The 14,143-nt window shown below is 35.9% G+C and overlaps 1 protein-coding gene across 1 annotated transcript in view; it reads right to left on the bottom strand.

The window, feature by feature from the left end:
- LOC132562873 (uncharacterized) overlaps nucleotides 1–9,383 on the bottom strand; it is a 48,002-nt gene extending 38,619 nt beyond the window's left edge. The window contains exons 1-3 of the mRNA XM_060227646.1: nucleotides 9,359–9,383; nucleotides 8,323–8,571; nucleotides 7,663–8,240 (exon numbers count right to left, since the gene is read on the bottom strand). Coding sequence (XP_060083629.1) covers nucleotides 7,663–8,240; nucleotides 8,323–8,571; nucleotides 9,359–9,383 — 852 coding nt within the window. The remainder of the gene's footprint in view (nucleotides 1–7,662; nucleotides 8,241–8,322; nucleotides 8,572–9,358) is intronic.
- Nucleotides 9,384–14,143: the final 4,760 nt, after the last annotated feature.

Genomic DNA, 14,143 nt, shown 5'->3' with positions numbered 1-14,143 from the left:
TAACTCGAATTTTACACTTTTTGTTCGAACTCTCGAATGCTTTACCACGTATCCATATACAAAACAGCATTCATTCCTTTTCAATAACATATGTAGTTACTTTTTGTGTGTTTTTGCAGAGTATCCCGTTCACCCTTACACGCACAGGCCTTAATGATATTAACATACACCCACACGTATCTTTACATTCACGTTCATGCAAATTAATCCATACGTTAAAACTATGGTTTTCCTCTCTAATTTCTTTTTCGATTAGTAACACTAGACTGTTTCTCTCCAATTTGTTATTTTTATTAACCATCTCAGCAGCTACATCCCTATCTTTTGTCTTAACATTCTGTCAGTATCGCATTAATCTGATTTTCAGTTCACATACAACCGCAAAGAAAAACCAAGCAGCTTTGTGTAGTTGCAAATCAATCTTTCGAAAAATTGCCGGATAAATTCCAAGAATTTGTTCTTGTCATTTCCAATTATACAGTTCGTGTTAGCCCAAGGTTTTCCTTTCTGATGAAGTTTTGTGTATCGTGCTGTGATGGGTATAAAAAGGATCTCAAGGATATCATTAAGCAAAGATAAATATTTTTGGATTAGAAAAAATCCAGATATACAGAGAGCGAAGGCCTTGAAATTGTCTTAGTATCAAAGTTACAATTGAGGGTATACTAAAAAACAACATTTTAGCAGCATAAAAAATTGTACAAAAATTACATTATATATTACTCTCATCCATTAGTATTAGACATTGTAAAGTATGATAAGTTTACCAAAGAACAACCATGATGACATTTACTTGTGTTCCAAGTTAGAGCCTTTGTTGTCTGGAAGAGATATATATCAACTTTGTATATTGTGTTCGAACTGCCATTGCAGCCTCGTGTGAGGGCGGTGCTGTTGTTCTAAACACATGTGGATGTTGGATCACAGGATCTGGCTATGTATCAGCTTGTACACATATGATTCATGATGGTGCGTGAAGGTTACCTATCTTCCTCATTACTGGCCTGTTCTAGATATTATGAATTAGGACAAATTGTATATATAACTACAGGGATAATTTGTTTGGCAGTTGCTCGTGTAGACTATGGTGAATTCTAATAAAAGTTCATGGCATCTTCGCATTCCCTGTAACAGAATCATAGCCAACAGGGAATAAATGAATGAAAAGACCAACCAAAACTGATATCGCTGAAGAACACGAGATTTTCTGTTTGCCTATTTAATTGGACACTGATGAAAGCAACACTGTTACCTCAGTGGCGACTCGTGGAACTTATAAACATATTTGTTTTCTTTTTAACCATATAATAAACAGCTGATGTACTTATAATAAGGTAAAAGGTATAACGAAGACAAGAAATGCTCGACAAAGGATTAAGATATACTGCAATGCAAAGTAGATTATATTTCATGACTTCCTCTGTTGAAATGTGACCTAGTTGGACTAATTATGGTGATGTTCGTGGATATATATTTGTGCCATACTTCGTTTTCTTTCCACTATAACATGCTGATCTTATTGTTCGTGTCATGTCCGTGTAGATTTACCGATACAACACAGGGACGTACGTAGCCCCTTTCGGCATATAATCGTCGAAGAAATTCTAGGTCCCTAATAGTATCTTTATGTCTCAAAATATTACAGGTTCCATGTTTTCGTGGTGCAATTATATTTAAGTTATTTGAGAGTATTTTATGCGACACGCCAGTTTGACACACTATAAATAACCGAAGGCAAGACAGAACTCTACATCGAAACCACAGTAAATGTAGTACCATATCTGTTCTGCGTGCTTTTGAATACTTTTCTATAAATTACATACGACAATTTTATGTAGGAGGTGTATACCCTGTTATGAATGACTTTGTATGTCAGCATACACACTATACTGAGGGACGATTTAAGGAAGTATGGTCGGTGGTAAGTGAACGACAATTAATGGCTGTACATTGTACTGTCTCGATCAAAAGAAATCATACCCATACAGCGTTATTTTCTTGATTGGAGTTAACAAGAAGCCATGACAGTATTATCTAGACAAAACTTAATTACATTGTGCGATGGTATCGTCTGAACTACGGTGAAAACTATCCATTTACATATTACCTTGAGTGACACGAACATAATTTTTCATATTTCAAAAAGCGCTTTAAGCTCTCCGCATTTCTTGCAATTAATCTTCTATCGATTTTCTTCGAATGTGTTGATAGGTTTTTTTCTAATTATAGAATTGGATGGCATTAAAGGGTCACTGTTGGAAATGGCTTAGATGCTTGTTTTCTTTGTGAAGTTTTGATATGTGCCGTGCTGTGCCGAGATTTATATGAAGGTTTGTGTTGAAGTATAATCTATAAGTTTCGTGCAGAAGTAAGTCATAGGATTTAGCATGTGTTTCGGTCGGTTTCATATGAGATTGATGAAACGATTTTCAGAGAAAATATAGGAGTTTCATCAATCACATTGATATATTTTATGCATGGTGCATTTTTTTTTTTTTTTTTAATATTGCAGAAAGTGATATTTTGCAACACGTATTTCTCATGCAGCAAGTCATTGAATAATGTTGTGTAGGAGTCAGTTGTAAAAAGATTTGCGTATCAGTTCATTACATAAACTCCTGTGAAGCAGTTAATTTGTTAACTTCAATGTAACAGGTCATCGTATATTTTTGTAAAGGTAGTTCATGGCACAAACTGTTGTATATCAGTGTATGGTATAGTGTTTTATGTAACAGTTTATTGTGTCTGAATGCATGTGGCTGTTTATTATATGACTTTTCAGAGAGTGTTAATTGTTTTTTTATGAAGGAGATCATTGTATGAAGTTAGACGAAATTGTTTGTACGCAATCAATGTATGTTGATCACTATCACAATGGACATCTTATGTCTTTGTCATAATTCAACATATTTACAATAACACTTAATGTCAAAGGTCAAACTAGTACACATCAATTAAATTTATGTTTTTTTTTTTCAATTTGGTTCCTTTGCGAAAACGTAAAATGGCTTCCACGTGACTGTAACGTGGCGATGAGTGAGTGGAAAGTGAATAGAGACAGACAGGACTGCCATTGAACCTTGTGGTTAACTGGTATAAACCACATAATGATGTAGAATGAACATTATACAGGTGCCTCAGGAATCGATAGATTCGTCCACCGTGGGGATTACAAAACAAATTTTAGGAACAATTTACCACCTGTTGATCAGAAGAAAACTCTAACTGAGACAGATATATCGATGGAACTCTGGTTATGTGGTCGACTTTAGCACATCAAAAATGACTAAGGTGAAGTATACCTTTAATGACGCTACACCACCATCGCATTTATTCAGAAGTACACATAAATATCAGGACGTAGTAACATATGTGATATTTAAGTAAAAGACACGTTTCACACGCAACTCAGAAAATGTACATTTTGACGCGTTGTAAAGTAAAAAGACATTTTGTCATTTTGAATTCATGACATATTCATTGTACATATTATGACATCACAAATAAATTCAGTCAATGGAAAACGAGCCTGGGTATATGATAATAGTAACAAATGTGTAAGAAAAAGGCGAATTCACTGGATATCAGAACGATTATCTATGCATGTTGTTTCTTCCTTAATAAGTTTGTGTGGACATTTTTTTTTTTGTATAAACATGGCAACTCCATCATTTGAGACTTGTTGTAACTCGTTTTAATTGATACCTTTGTAGTTCTTTCACACGATATCTGATGGTAACGTCATCAAATATGCCTACATCGTTATTATTTTAGTTTTAACGTAGGGACAATGCTACTCTCGAATTCGATACACCTGAATTATTCATATATCTATTAAAGATATCGACAGCATTAATGTAAATTGTAGCTTTATAACGCAATGTATTGTTCTGTTGTATTTCATTTCCTGTGGAATTACACAAAAACATTTACACATTCAATCAGCATTGCTAATCGACAGTTATGGTTTAATTTTGATACGAGGTCATATATCATTGTACACATCACAGACTAGAAACATGTTTATCAATGTTGTTTACCAATAGCAGATTTAAAAGTATACTAGCTTAATATATCAAGAAAGTGATAACGTGAAATTATTTACTTGCATTGACCCAGGTTTATATGGCGGGTGTTGTCCAAGAAGCACAAGGCACTTATTCTTCCGGAACACAAGGTCTTATTCTCCTTGTACTTTTTTTCGGAAATATCCGTGTATATCTTTCTTTTGTTTTTTATATAGCAGTAGTTTTATTGAATTGGACTTTGGATTATGATCATGTTGACATGTTGCTTTTTTAACGGGTACTAATTCTGATAATTGATTAAAAATCATTTCATATTTCAGGTTTAGATTGTCTGGTTTAAGATATACCACCTGATTGATGACCGAAGCCATTGATCAGAGAGTGACTAAGTCATATCATCATGGATGTCAATTCCGGAATAAGGATATATTCTTTACGTTCTTCAATCTGTATTAAGTCAAACGTTAATTAAAATGAAATAAGCATTTCAAGTTTAAGTATGATTTTAAGAATTCTTTTGTTGATGGCATATCTTCATATTTTAAAGAGAGAGAGAGACATTTCTGCGTGAGATGCGGGAATGTCCACCTTGAAAGTGAAAATTTGAGATAAAGGACACTTACGATAAAGAAACATGTTGTTAGTTCACGAGTGGTGACAGAATCAACCAGCAAAAAAATGTAATGAAAAGCGATAGCAAGTATTTCAATCGTTAAATGAAAATGCTATGAATTCCATATGCAAAATAGAAACAAGGGATAAGTTTTCAATTGCTAGCCTTTACATTGTTACATCTCTCAACAGTGCTTTAGGGATCATTGCTATTCAAATACATGCCATTAAAATGGTCAAACATACTCTCCACAGTATGTATTTAGGAAATTGCTTAATAGCAATTCATTTCAAACCCCCACAAGCACTATAAAACTCATGATGTTAAGTCCATGGGGACACCCCCGGACAGCCTCGAGATGTTTCAAATAAACCCAGCCAACTGGATCACGGACACGATCAGTAAATGAAGAGATCATGAAATTGTAACGACTACAGGGCTTACCGCTATACACTGTATTGATTAGATAAACATTTAACGTTGTTGTATTTAATGACGAAAATGCATTTTTAGTTGTAGCATTTTTTACAGCCTCTGATTAAATGTATTATTGTCTGTGGCAGTCCGTACTTCATCGATATGATACAAAATTAATGTTTTCGAGTAGAACAATACTGATGACACATTCATATCTTATAACATATTGCCGGCAGTTGACACTTAATTGAAAAAATAAATAAAAAAAAAATCGGTCGATAGCAATAGCTCTCCACTACATTAGAACTCGCCACAACACGTATGTACCTTTCACTGGGCTTGATTTCGCTCTGATTGCTATTGCGTTTTGGTTATCGACTGTGTTTCATTGTCTAATCACGCAACAAATGAAAAAGTATAGAATATTGTTCAATAATTGTACACTCATTAACAGTGATTGAGAGCATTGCATTACAGACAAGCTTGTTATTGGATCTGATAATTATAGGTGCAGTCGTATGACTTTCATTCATAAAAGAGTTGGGGCAAAAACTTGTTAAGTTCATAAGATGGATAATCAATTGGCGTATCAATTGCGCGATACAGAAGACGGAATGGCAATGGTTTGATAAACATATACACAACAAGAAAACAAAAGCTAGCATGTTTACTTGGCAAAAACATGTGAGAGAAAATAATGACGTCTCTGCAATATAAGAGAATAGCAATCACTTTCATAACAAAGAGTGTTACCAAAATCATTCAAGCGTGAAACCCTGTATTAACGGAAGAGCTCCAGTACGTTTTCAGCAACTACCTTGTAACTTATGCATTTGATATAAAATTATCATATTGACACCAGTTTTCTAAGATTCTGGTTTATCAAGTCTTGCTGTATATTAACTTTATATTTTGCCACAAATAAAGATGGAATTGGCTGTAGGCACAATCCAGGCTAGTCAGTCTCGGCGTCGATTGCCATATCTTGATTTCAACGTTAATAACATTTACTAGTAGTTAAGTCATTTATATCAAATTTGTGAACGTCCGATCGTCCTCATAAAACGTCTTGTGCCTGCCCAAACAGTCCGCAACATGTTAAAAACCTACCAGTTGGCCCCGTTTTGTTGTCACGCAAAAGTAACTGGTCTTGTGCTCACCATCTTCCGTCAAATGGAACAATGCTTTGTGTTCAGATGAGTCCTATTTTCGACTGCAACACGGTGATTGGTTCATGTTACACAAGATTTCTATGGGAAATGACAATCAAACCGGCATTCGAAATATTCTAACTTGTCAGCAGCATGTTTGGGATATTCTTTGGGGAGAACGTTACAATCATCCGTCAGACTTGCAGAGAAGACCCAAACCTTTCACGATGAACTGAGCTATATTTCTCCTCGATATTATCTGGTGGTTTATGAAATTAAAGCGACGACACTGCAATGCTATTTACTTCTGCTGGCTATACCCGTTACTTATAATGTTACAATTTAAGGTAATCCCCAAAGCTTGGCAATTATCCATGGGAGTAGTTTTACCCGAATTGATCAAATACGTCAGTCTTACAGGATTCGTTAGAATTCATAAAGGAAAATACTTCATTAATCGCAGCATGAAGTGGTGTTACTTTTCGGTTTAGTATATAAGACAAGGATAAGGGAGGTCATTTAAGCAATAGATTGGAGAATCATATATAACAAGGAAAAGTGGAATCGTTAAAGAAGTAGCGTGACAACAGAGCATAACAAAGGGAGAGAATTTAAACACTTCGTTGGATAACCATATAAGGCAAGACAAATTGGTGTTGTTATATAGCTTTAAAATGCAAAACCTTGTTCAACTGTCACACTGAGGTGAATCTTGTGCAGTGTCGGCAGATTCTTACAATAAGCAGCCTTTAAGTCTGTCTTGCAGGCGTCTAAAGAGTTTATAGTGTACAGATCATGCCCACGACAAAAGGTAAAGATTGACCAAGTTTCTCGATATAAATGTAGGTTATTTTTATGCTTAAATAAAATCCGCGTTCCTGATTCCTGGGAGTCGAGATTTAGGATATCGGATTACGTATCAGTAATCAATTAAGCTGATACCTGATTTCAAAGAAGCGTTGTCATGGTTACGTTTTATAAGAAAGTCTGAGATTTTGATCAGATATTGAATTAGTGGCACGTAGCCGACACTAGACTTCCGAAAATCTAGACTATCGTAATAATACGATATCGTCGCCTGGAATGCGACATTTACTTTGGTTTAACAGAAGAGGGTGTTGTCCTCTTTTTTGCTTTTTTCAATGTTACGTAATGAACTCCAAATGGAATGGGTTACATTTATAACAAAAATGCAAAATGAAAAAAATTGAAAAAAAATCTCAAACAATTACTTTTAATGATTCATTTTTGCTAAATAACCCGCCACACAAACTATGAGGTGATTTTTATACACATCAATAACTCCAGTGGTCAATGACAAAAAGTATTAAAAAAAAAAAAAAGACGATATTAGATGGAGCTAGTTCACGAATACCGATACAAAAACCGATACCAGATGGATATTGTTCACGAACACCGATACCAGATGGAGCTAGTTCACAAAAACTGATACCAGATGAGCTAGTTCACAAAAACCGATACCAGATGGAGCTAGTTCACGAAAACCGATACCAGATGGAGCTAGTTCACGAAAATTGATACCAGATGGAGCTAGTTCACGAAAACCGATACCAGATGGAGCTAATTCACGAAAACCGATACCAGATGGATATTGTTCACGAACACCGATACCAGATGGAGCTAGTTCACGAAAACCGATACCAGATGGATATTGTTCACGAACACCGATACCAGATGGAGCTAGTTCACGAAAACCGATACCAGATGGATATTGTTCACGAACACCGATACCAGATGGAGCTAGTTCACAAAAACCGATACCAGGTGGAGCTAGTTCACAAAAACCGATACCATATGGAGCTAATTCACGAAAACCGATACCAGATGGAGCTAGTTCACGAAAACCGATACCAGATGGATATTGTTCACGAACACCGATACCAGATGGAGCTAGTTCACAAAAACCGATACCAGGTGGAGCTAGTTCACAAAAACCGATACCAGATGGAGCTAGTTCACAAAAACCGATACCAGATGGAGCTAAATCACGAAAACCGATACCAGATGGAGCTAGTTCACAAAAAAACCGATACCAGACCGAGCTAGTTCACGAAAACCGATACCAGATGGAGTTTGTTCACGAAAACGATACGAGATGGAGCTAGTTCACGAAAACCGATACCAGGTGGAGCTAGTTCACGAAAACCGATACCAGATGGAGCTAGTTCACAAAAACCGATACCAGATGGAGCTTGTTCACGAACACTGATACCAGGTGGAGCTAGTTCACGAAAACCGATACCAGGTGGAGCTAGTTCACGAAAACCGATACCAGATGGAGCTAGTTCACAAAAACTGATACCAGATGGAGCTAGTTCACGAACACCGATACGAGATGGAGCTAGTTCACGAAAAACCGAAACCAGATGGAGTTAGTTTATAAAAAAAAACCAATACCTTATTGAGCTAGGTCATGAGAACGGATATCAGATGGCACTAAAACATGAAAACCGATACCTGGTGAAGTTAGGTCATATCATGCAGAATATTAAGATGTAATAATCTAATTTTGTTGACACGTTGATATTCCTTGCGAAATTTAATTAACTTTAAAAATACAGCTTTACGGTGTAATAAACTTTATATAATTGCATTTTGTATATCTGCGTGATGAAATATAAATGAGAGCCCAGACTTCAAGGCATCAAGACACTAAAATAGACGTCACCTTTTTCTGACCCACACATATTGTAGAACCGTATTATCAGTCTTCGCCATAGATTTAGTTTCAAAAAGCTGGTTCCCAAAATAGAATTCATACTATCACTGTTACTATGGAATTTCTAAATAAAAAAAACAAATTTCAGTGGCTAAATTGCCTGAGCATTTTCGTACTATATAATGTAAATATATTGTACATATTGTCGAAAATGTCCATCCCAAGCCGACTCGAGGTAACCAGGTTTATGTACTTACGATCACCGTGGGCCTATTATGGCGAATCACTTTGAAATATTAAATATCCAGTTGAGATTTTGTTTTCCCGTTACTATTAAAGAAATTATATTTCATGAAATTTATCGAATCATGGGGCTAGCGTATCTCTTTTTTTTTTTTTTTTTTTGTTTTTTTGTTTTTTGTTTTTGTTTTGTTTTTTTTGTTTTTTCGTTTTTTGGGGTTTTTTTTACCACTGTAGATTTTCCTCTTTCGCATCTTAGGTTTCATTTGATTCACCGTTTGACTCTACTGTATATAGCTCTAAAGTTGTGATAAAAGGTGCTATTCACTCGTGTCTTTAATACAACATCCGTCTACACTGACAATACTTTATCTGCTTAATTACTTTATTGCTATATAGCATACAGATAACAGCTTTCAACAGTTTACAGTGTTTACAATATATTTATTGTGTGCCCTTGATTTCGTAAATTGATCTACTGACCGAACCCTATGTGTAATGTGACAGCAGTTCTTTATGTCAATTGTGAACATCAGCTTGTAACTGACATAGTTCTCACAGACGATGATCAAGTAACAAAACTCATTGAACTCCGATCGTAACATTGATTTAGGTTACACTTGTCAATGAGGCTATTTTCCTAATTGTTCAAAATATACGTTCAATCTACAACAACGACGATCAGTGTCCGTGCAATAGCTAACTCATATTTCTAAACAGACTACTAGACTGTTGTAGTTCTTCAGAGTGGACACATATGCTAATTTATAGCTGAGATTCTGAAACTAGTGCTGTCTATCCCAATTGGCGTATAATTGTTTTAATAACCAAAATATGTCTTGGTTTCTTGAGTTAATGAGGTGAAATAAAAAAGAAAGTTTCCTAGAAAACGCCTTATAACTCGTAAGAATCTGACGTTTTTCTGCACACTAATATTATTAGTGTATAATCAGATTCCGTTGCCTTATCTTTATTTCATATCTGCTCAAGAACCAAATTTACCATTACATGTCTATAAGCGTGTTTCTTACAATTCATAGACCGCAATAACACTATTAAACGAAAACAATATTTGATTTTCAATAGCTTTGTGTTTCAGCGGGAATAAAGGATTAATTTGAAAGGGAACGGCTTCTTATGCTGGTTCAAAAACCATCATCTGCTGTTATGTTTTTACAAACTAGGCCAAGGTACATGTTATCGTGCTTTTCACACGTCTTGACAGAAAATCTTTCTTAGTTTCTAACTGTAATCTCATTATGCTTGCTCTGGAGATTAACGAATGTTCCTTGTACTGTCACAAAGAACTATGCTGTACTCCTTGACAAGGTGACCAATTTACAACTTAACATCAGCAGTGTTTTCCTACACCTGTAGTTCCAATCCTTCTTCTCTCCTTTTTCCATCACTGTGTACAATATCGCTTTACCGATATTGCAATCTCTCTGGTATTTGCTCTATCCATTATCAAACACAGCATATTTTTACCAGTGAATAATGAAAGAGCGTCGACATTTGTTCCAATAAAGCTACAGATATGTACAGCGGTAGCTGAAGTATCATTCTAGGTTTATACCCAATATAATATCTAAAAGGAGTTTTTCAGCACCAGACAGATACGTTAGACTGTCATGTCTAATGAAATTTTCTAATTATTTTCTCCTTTTACGAACTAAAGCGTTTGTTATTTCCTAAATTGGATGAGAGGACAGTGTGAGTTGTCGGTGTATCCTAAATTGGATGTGAGGACAGTGTGAGTTGTCGGTGTATCCTAAATTGGATGAGAGGACAGTGTGAGTTGTCGGTATATCCTAAACTGGATGAGAGCACAGTGTGAGTTGTCGGTGTATCCTAAATTGGATGAGAGGACAGTGTGAGTTGTTGGTATTTCCTAAATTGGATGAGAAGACAGTGTGAGTTTTTGGTATTTCCTACATTGGATGAGAGGACAGTGTGAGTTGTTGGTGTATTTTACATTGGATGAGAGGACAGTGTGGGTTGTTGGTATTTCCTACATTGGATGAGAGGACAGTGTGGGTTGTCGGTGTATCCTACATTGGATGAGAGGACAGTGTGAGTTGTTGGTATTTCCTACATTGGATGAGAGGACAGTGTGAGTTGTTGGTATTTCCTAAATTGGATGAGAGGACAGTGTGAGTTGTTGGTGTATTCTACATTGGATGAGAGGACAGTGTGGGTTGTTGGTATTTCCTACATTGGATGAGAGGACAGTGTGAGTTGTTGTTATTTCCTACATTGGATGAGAGGACAGTGTGAGTTGTTGGTGTATTCTACATTGGATGAGAGGACAGTGTGAGTTGTTGGTGTATTCTACATTGGATGAGAGGACAGTGTGAGTTGTTGGTATTTCCTCAATTGGATGAGAGGACAGTGTGAGTTGTTGGTATTTCCTCAATTGGATGAGTGGACAGTGTGAGTTGTTGGTATTTCCTCAATTGGATGAGTGGACAGTGTGAGTTGTTGGTATTTCCTAAATTGGATGAGAGGACAGTGTGAGTTGTTGGTATTTCCTCAATTGGATGAGTGGACAGTGTGAGTTGTTGGTATTTCCTACATTGGATGAGAGGACAGTGTGAGTTGTTGGTGTATTCTACATTGGATGAGAGGACAGTGTGAGTTGTCGGTATTTCCTAAATTGGATGAGTGAACAGTGCGAGTCGCAGGTGTTTTTTAATGTTAGTAAATTATTTATTTCTTATCTATAAATTTTCCCTCATATTTACTTTAAATCAACTGTCATTATGGACAAGTATCTGAAAACTTGGGGAGCGGCAAGCGGGTTAGTGTGTGTTTGCACACAAATGTTTTATCCAGCTTTAGAATAAATTTCCCTGCTGATTGTTGTAATAGTAAAAGTTTATCGGAAAAGGGCTTTTTACCAGTTTTCATTATTATTATTATTATTTTGTAAATATTTGTTTTGCTCGTTTTCTCACGTTATTATCAATATAGATTTCTATCGAATAATGATGTACTATTTTCGCGATGAGAGAAAGTGTGACGATTTCTCAATAATACCTTTATGCGTGCTACCAGCTGTTAATTAAGAAGATTACACATACAGAGTCTGTAGACACATTAAGAACCCTGACGAAATTACACACAGTATAAACAAGTCGTAGATAGAACAAGTGACGTCATGTCTGGCATGTTATCTTGCTGTGACTAAAATCCTGTTTTGTGAAGGATATCTCTTTACGTGGAAAATACTCATTTAGTGGGAAACAATAAATTGTACAAGTCTAGGATATCCTAGATCTCCCAACAGACTATTGCCATTCCAATGGGAATCGTCTGCGACCCTCTGTTGGCTGACGTGATTTTTTTATACGAGGCTGAATTTATTGTAGAACTTATCAAAATAGGTCACAAAGACCTTACAAATCCTTCAATTTCACTTTTCTTTATGTCATTTGAATCTATTGATGACGTCATGTCTTTGAATAACAAGGGATTTATTGACAACGACCGTCATATATATCTACCAGAATTTAAAATCCATCAGCAGCTGTGTGATAAGCGTTTCATTTAATTTCCCTGTTGTGAATGTTCTGTGTCTGGATAGCAACATTCTTGCATCCCCAACCTATGGTGTTTACATGTCCCAGCTGATATACAAAGGCACTGACGGACAAACTCCTAACACATGGTTTCAAAACGTGCAGGTTGATGGGAATCGTAAACAAGTATTATTTGTTAAATGAAGTATCAGCACGTTACATAAATAAAGAAATATCATCATATCAAATTCTTGTTTCAAATCAAAATCACTCAAAATCCTTTATCTTCTCTGCTACACTGGCGATAGATCTCGGTAACACGCAATTCCTTCACTTTTTCTTGACACTTTACTGAAAAAAAAACTCTAATTGGAATTTCAAACTCGCTATGCTTCCTTGTATGACGAGCATTGGTCTTTGTTTATTGACGTTTTCCGTCTATCCGGTGTTGGAACGGAAAAGGTCTGGTACAAATTGTTTGATCGAAAGGGCAATATATTTACTTTATTAGCACGTGTCTCAGTTACTATCGATTGAAACTTAAGTTCCGCCAGATTATACATAATGCTTCAAGAATTTGGATTGCCTTGAAAATATCAGTCGTCACTTCAAACGACATCGCAGCTAAATGAAAATGCTGTTTTACTTTTTGATTGTAAAACTATACATTAAGCGTTGGTTGTGAAGTAAACACATCAACCAAACAGAATATGATTAAGCGTAAATTGTCTCCTCACACGGATGATAAAACATTTAAACAAAAAATGTTGATACCGACACATCGAAATATTTCAGTGCAAACCTGAGTGTGTTTGATATGGTGTTCATAGAAGTCTATCATGCACTCCAAATAGTTTGCAATTGAGTTCACTTGAGTTCCATTGTTCTTATCTCATATTGCTTCATTGTGACGAAATCCAATGGCGTTTCAAGAGTCAACTTCCGGGAATTGTTCAAGAATCAGCAAATAACGTTTATGATAATGTCAACAATTTGAAACACCATTGTATGGACTATTTAAAATTCATATAATATAGCCTTGTGGGGGAGCGGTTTGTTTTTATATATAATACTGCCTTGTGGGGAAGCGGTTTGTTTTTGTATATAATACTGCCTTGTGGGGGAGCGGTTTGTTTTTGTATATAATACTGCCTTGTGGAGGAGCGGTTTGTTTTTTTATATAATAGCGGTTTGTTTTTGTATATAATACTGCCTTGTGGAGGAGCGGTTTGTTTTTGTATATAATACTGCCTTGTGGGGGAGCGGTTTGTTTTTGTATATAATACTGCCTTGTGGAGGAGCGGTTTGTTTTTTGTATATAATACTGCCTTGTGGAGGAGCGGTTTGTTTTTGTATATAATACTGCCTTGTGGGGGAGCGGTTTGTTTTTGTATATAATACTGCCTTGTGGGGGAGCGGTTTGGTTTTGTATATAATACTGCCTTGTGGAGGAGCGGTTTGTTTTTGTATATAATACTGCCTTGTGGGGGAGC

This window comes from Ylistrum balloti, unplaced genomic scaffold (genome assembly GCF_031769215.1).
Source record: "Ylistrum balloti isolate Yb309-2 unplaced genomic scaffold, AGI_CSIRO_Ybal_v1 Utg371540, whole genome shotgun sequence".
Lineage (NCBI taxonomy): Eukaryota > Metazoa > Mollusca > Bivalvia > Pectinida > Pectinidae > Ylistrum > Ylistrum balloti.
This window is presented reverse-complemented; position numbering and strand designations above follow the sequence as displayed.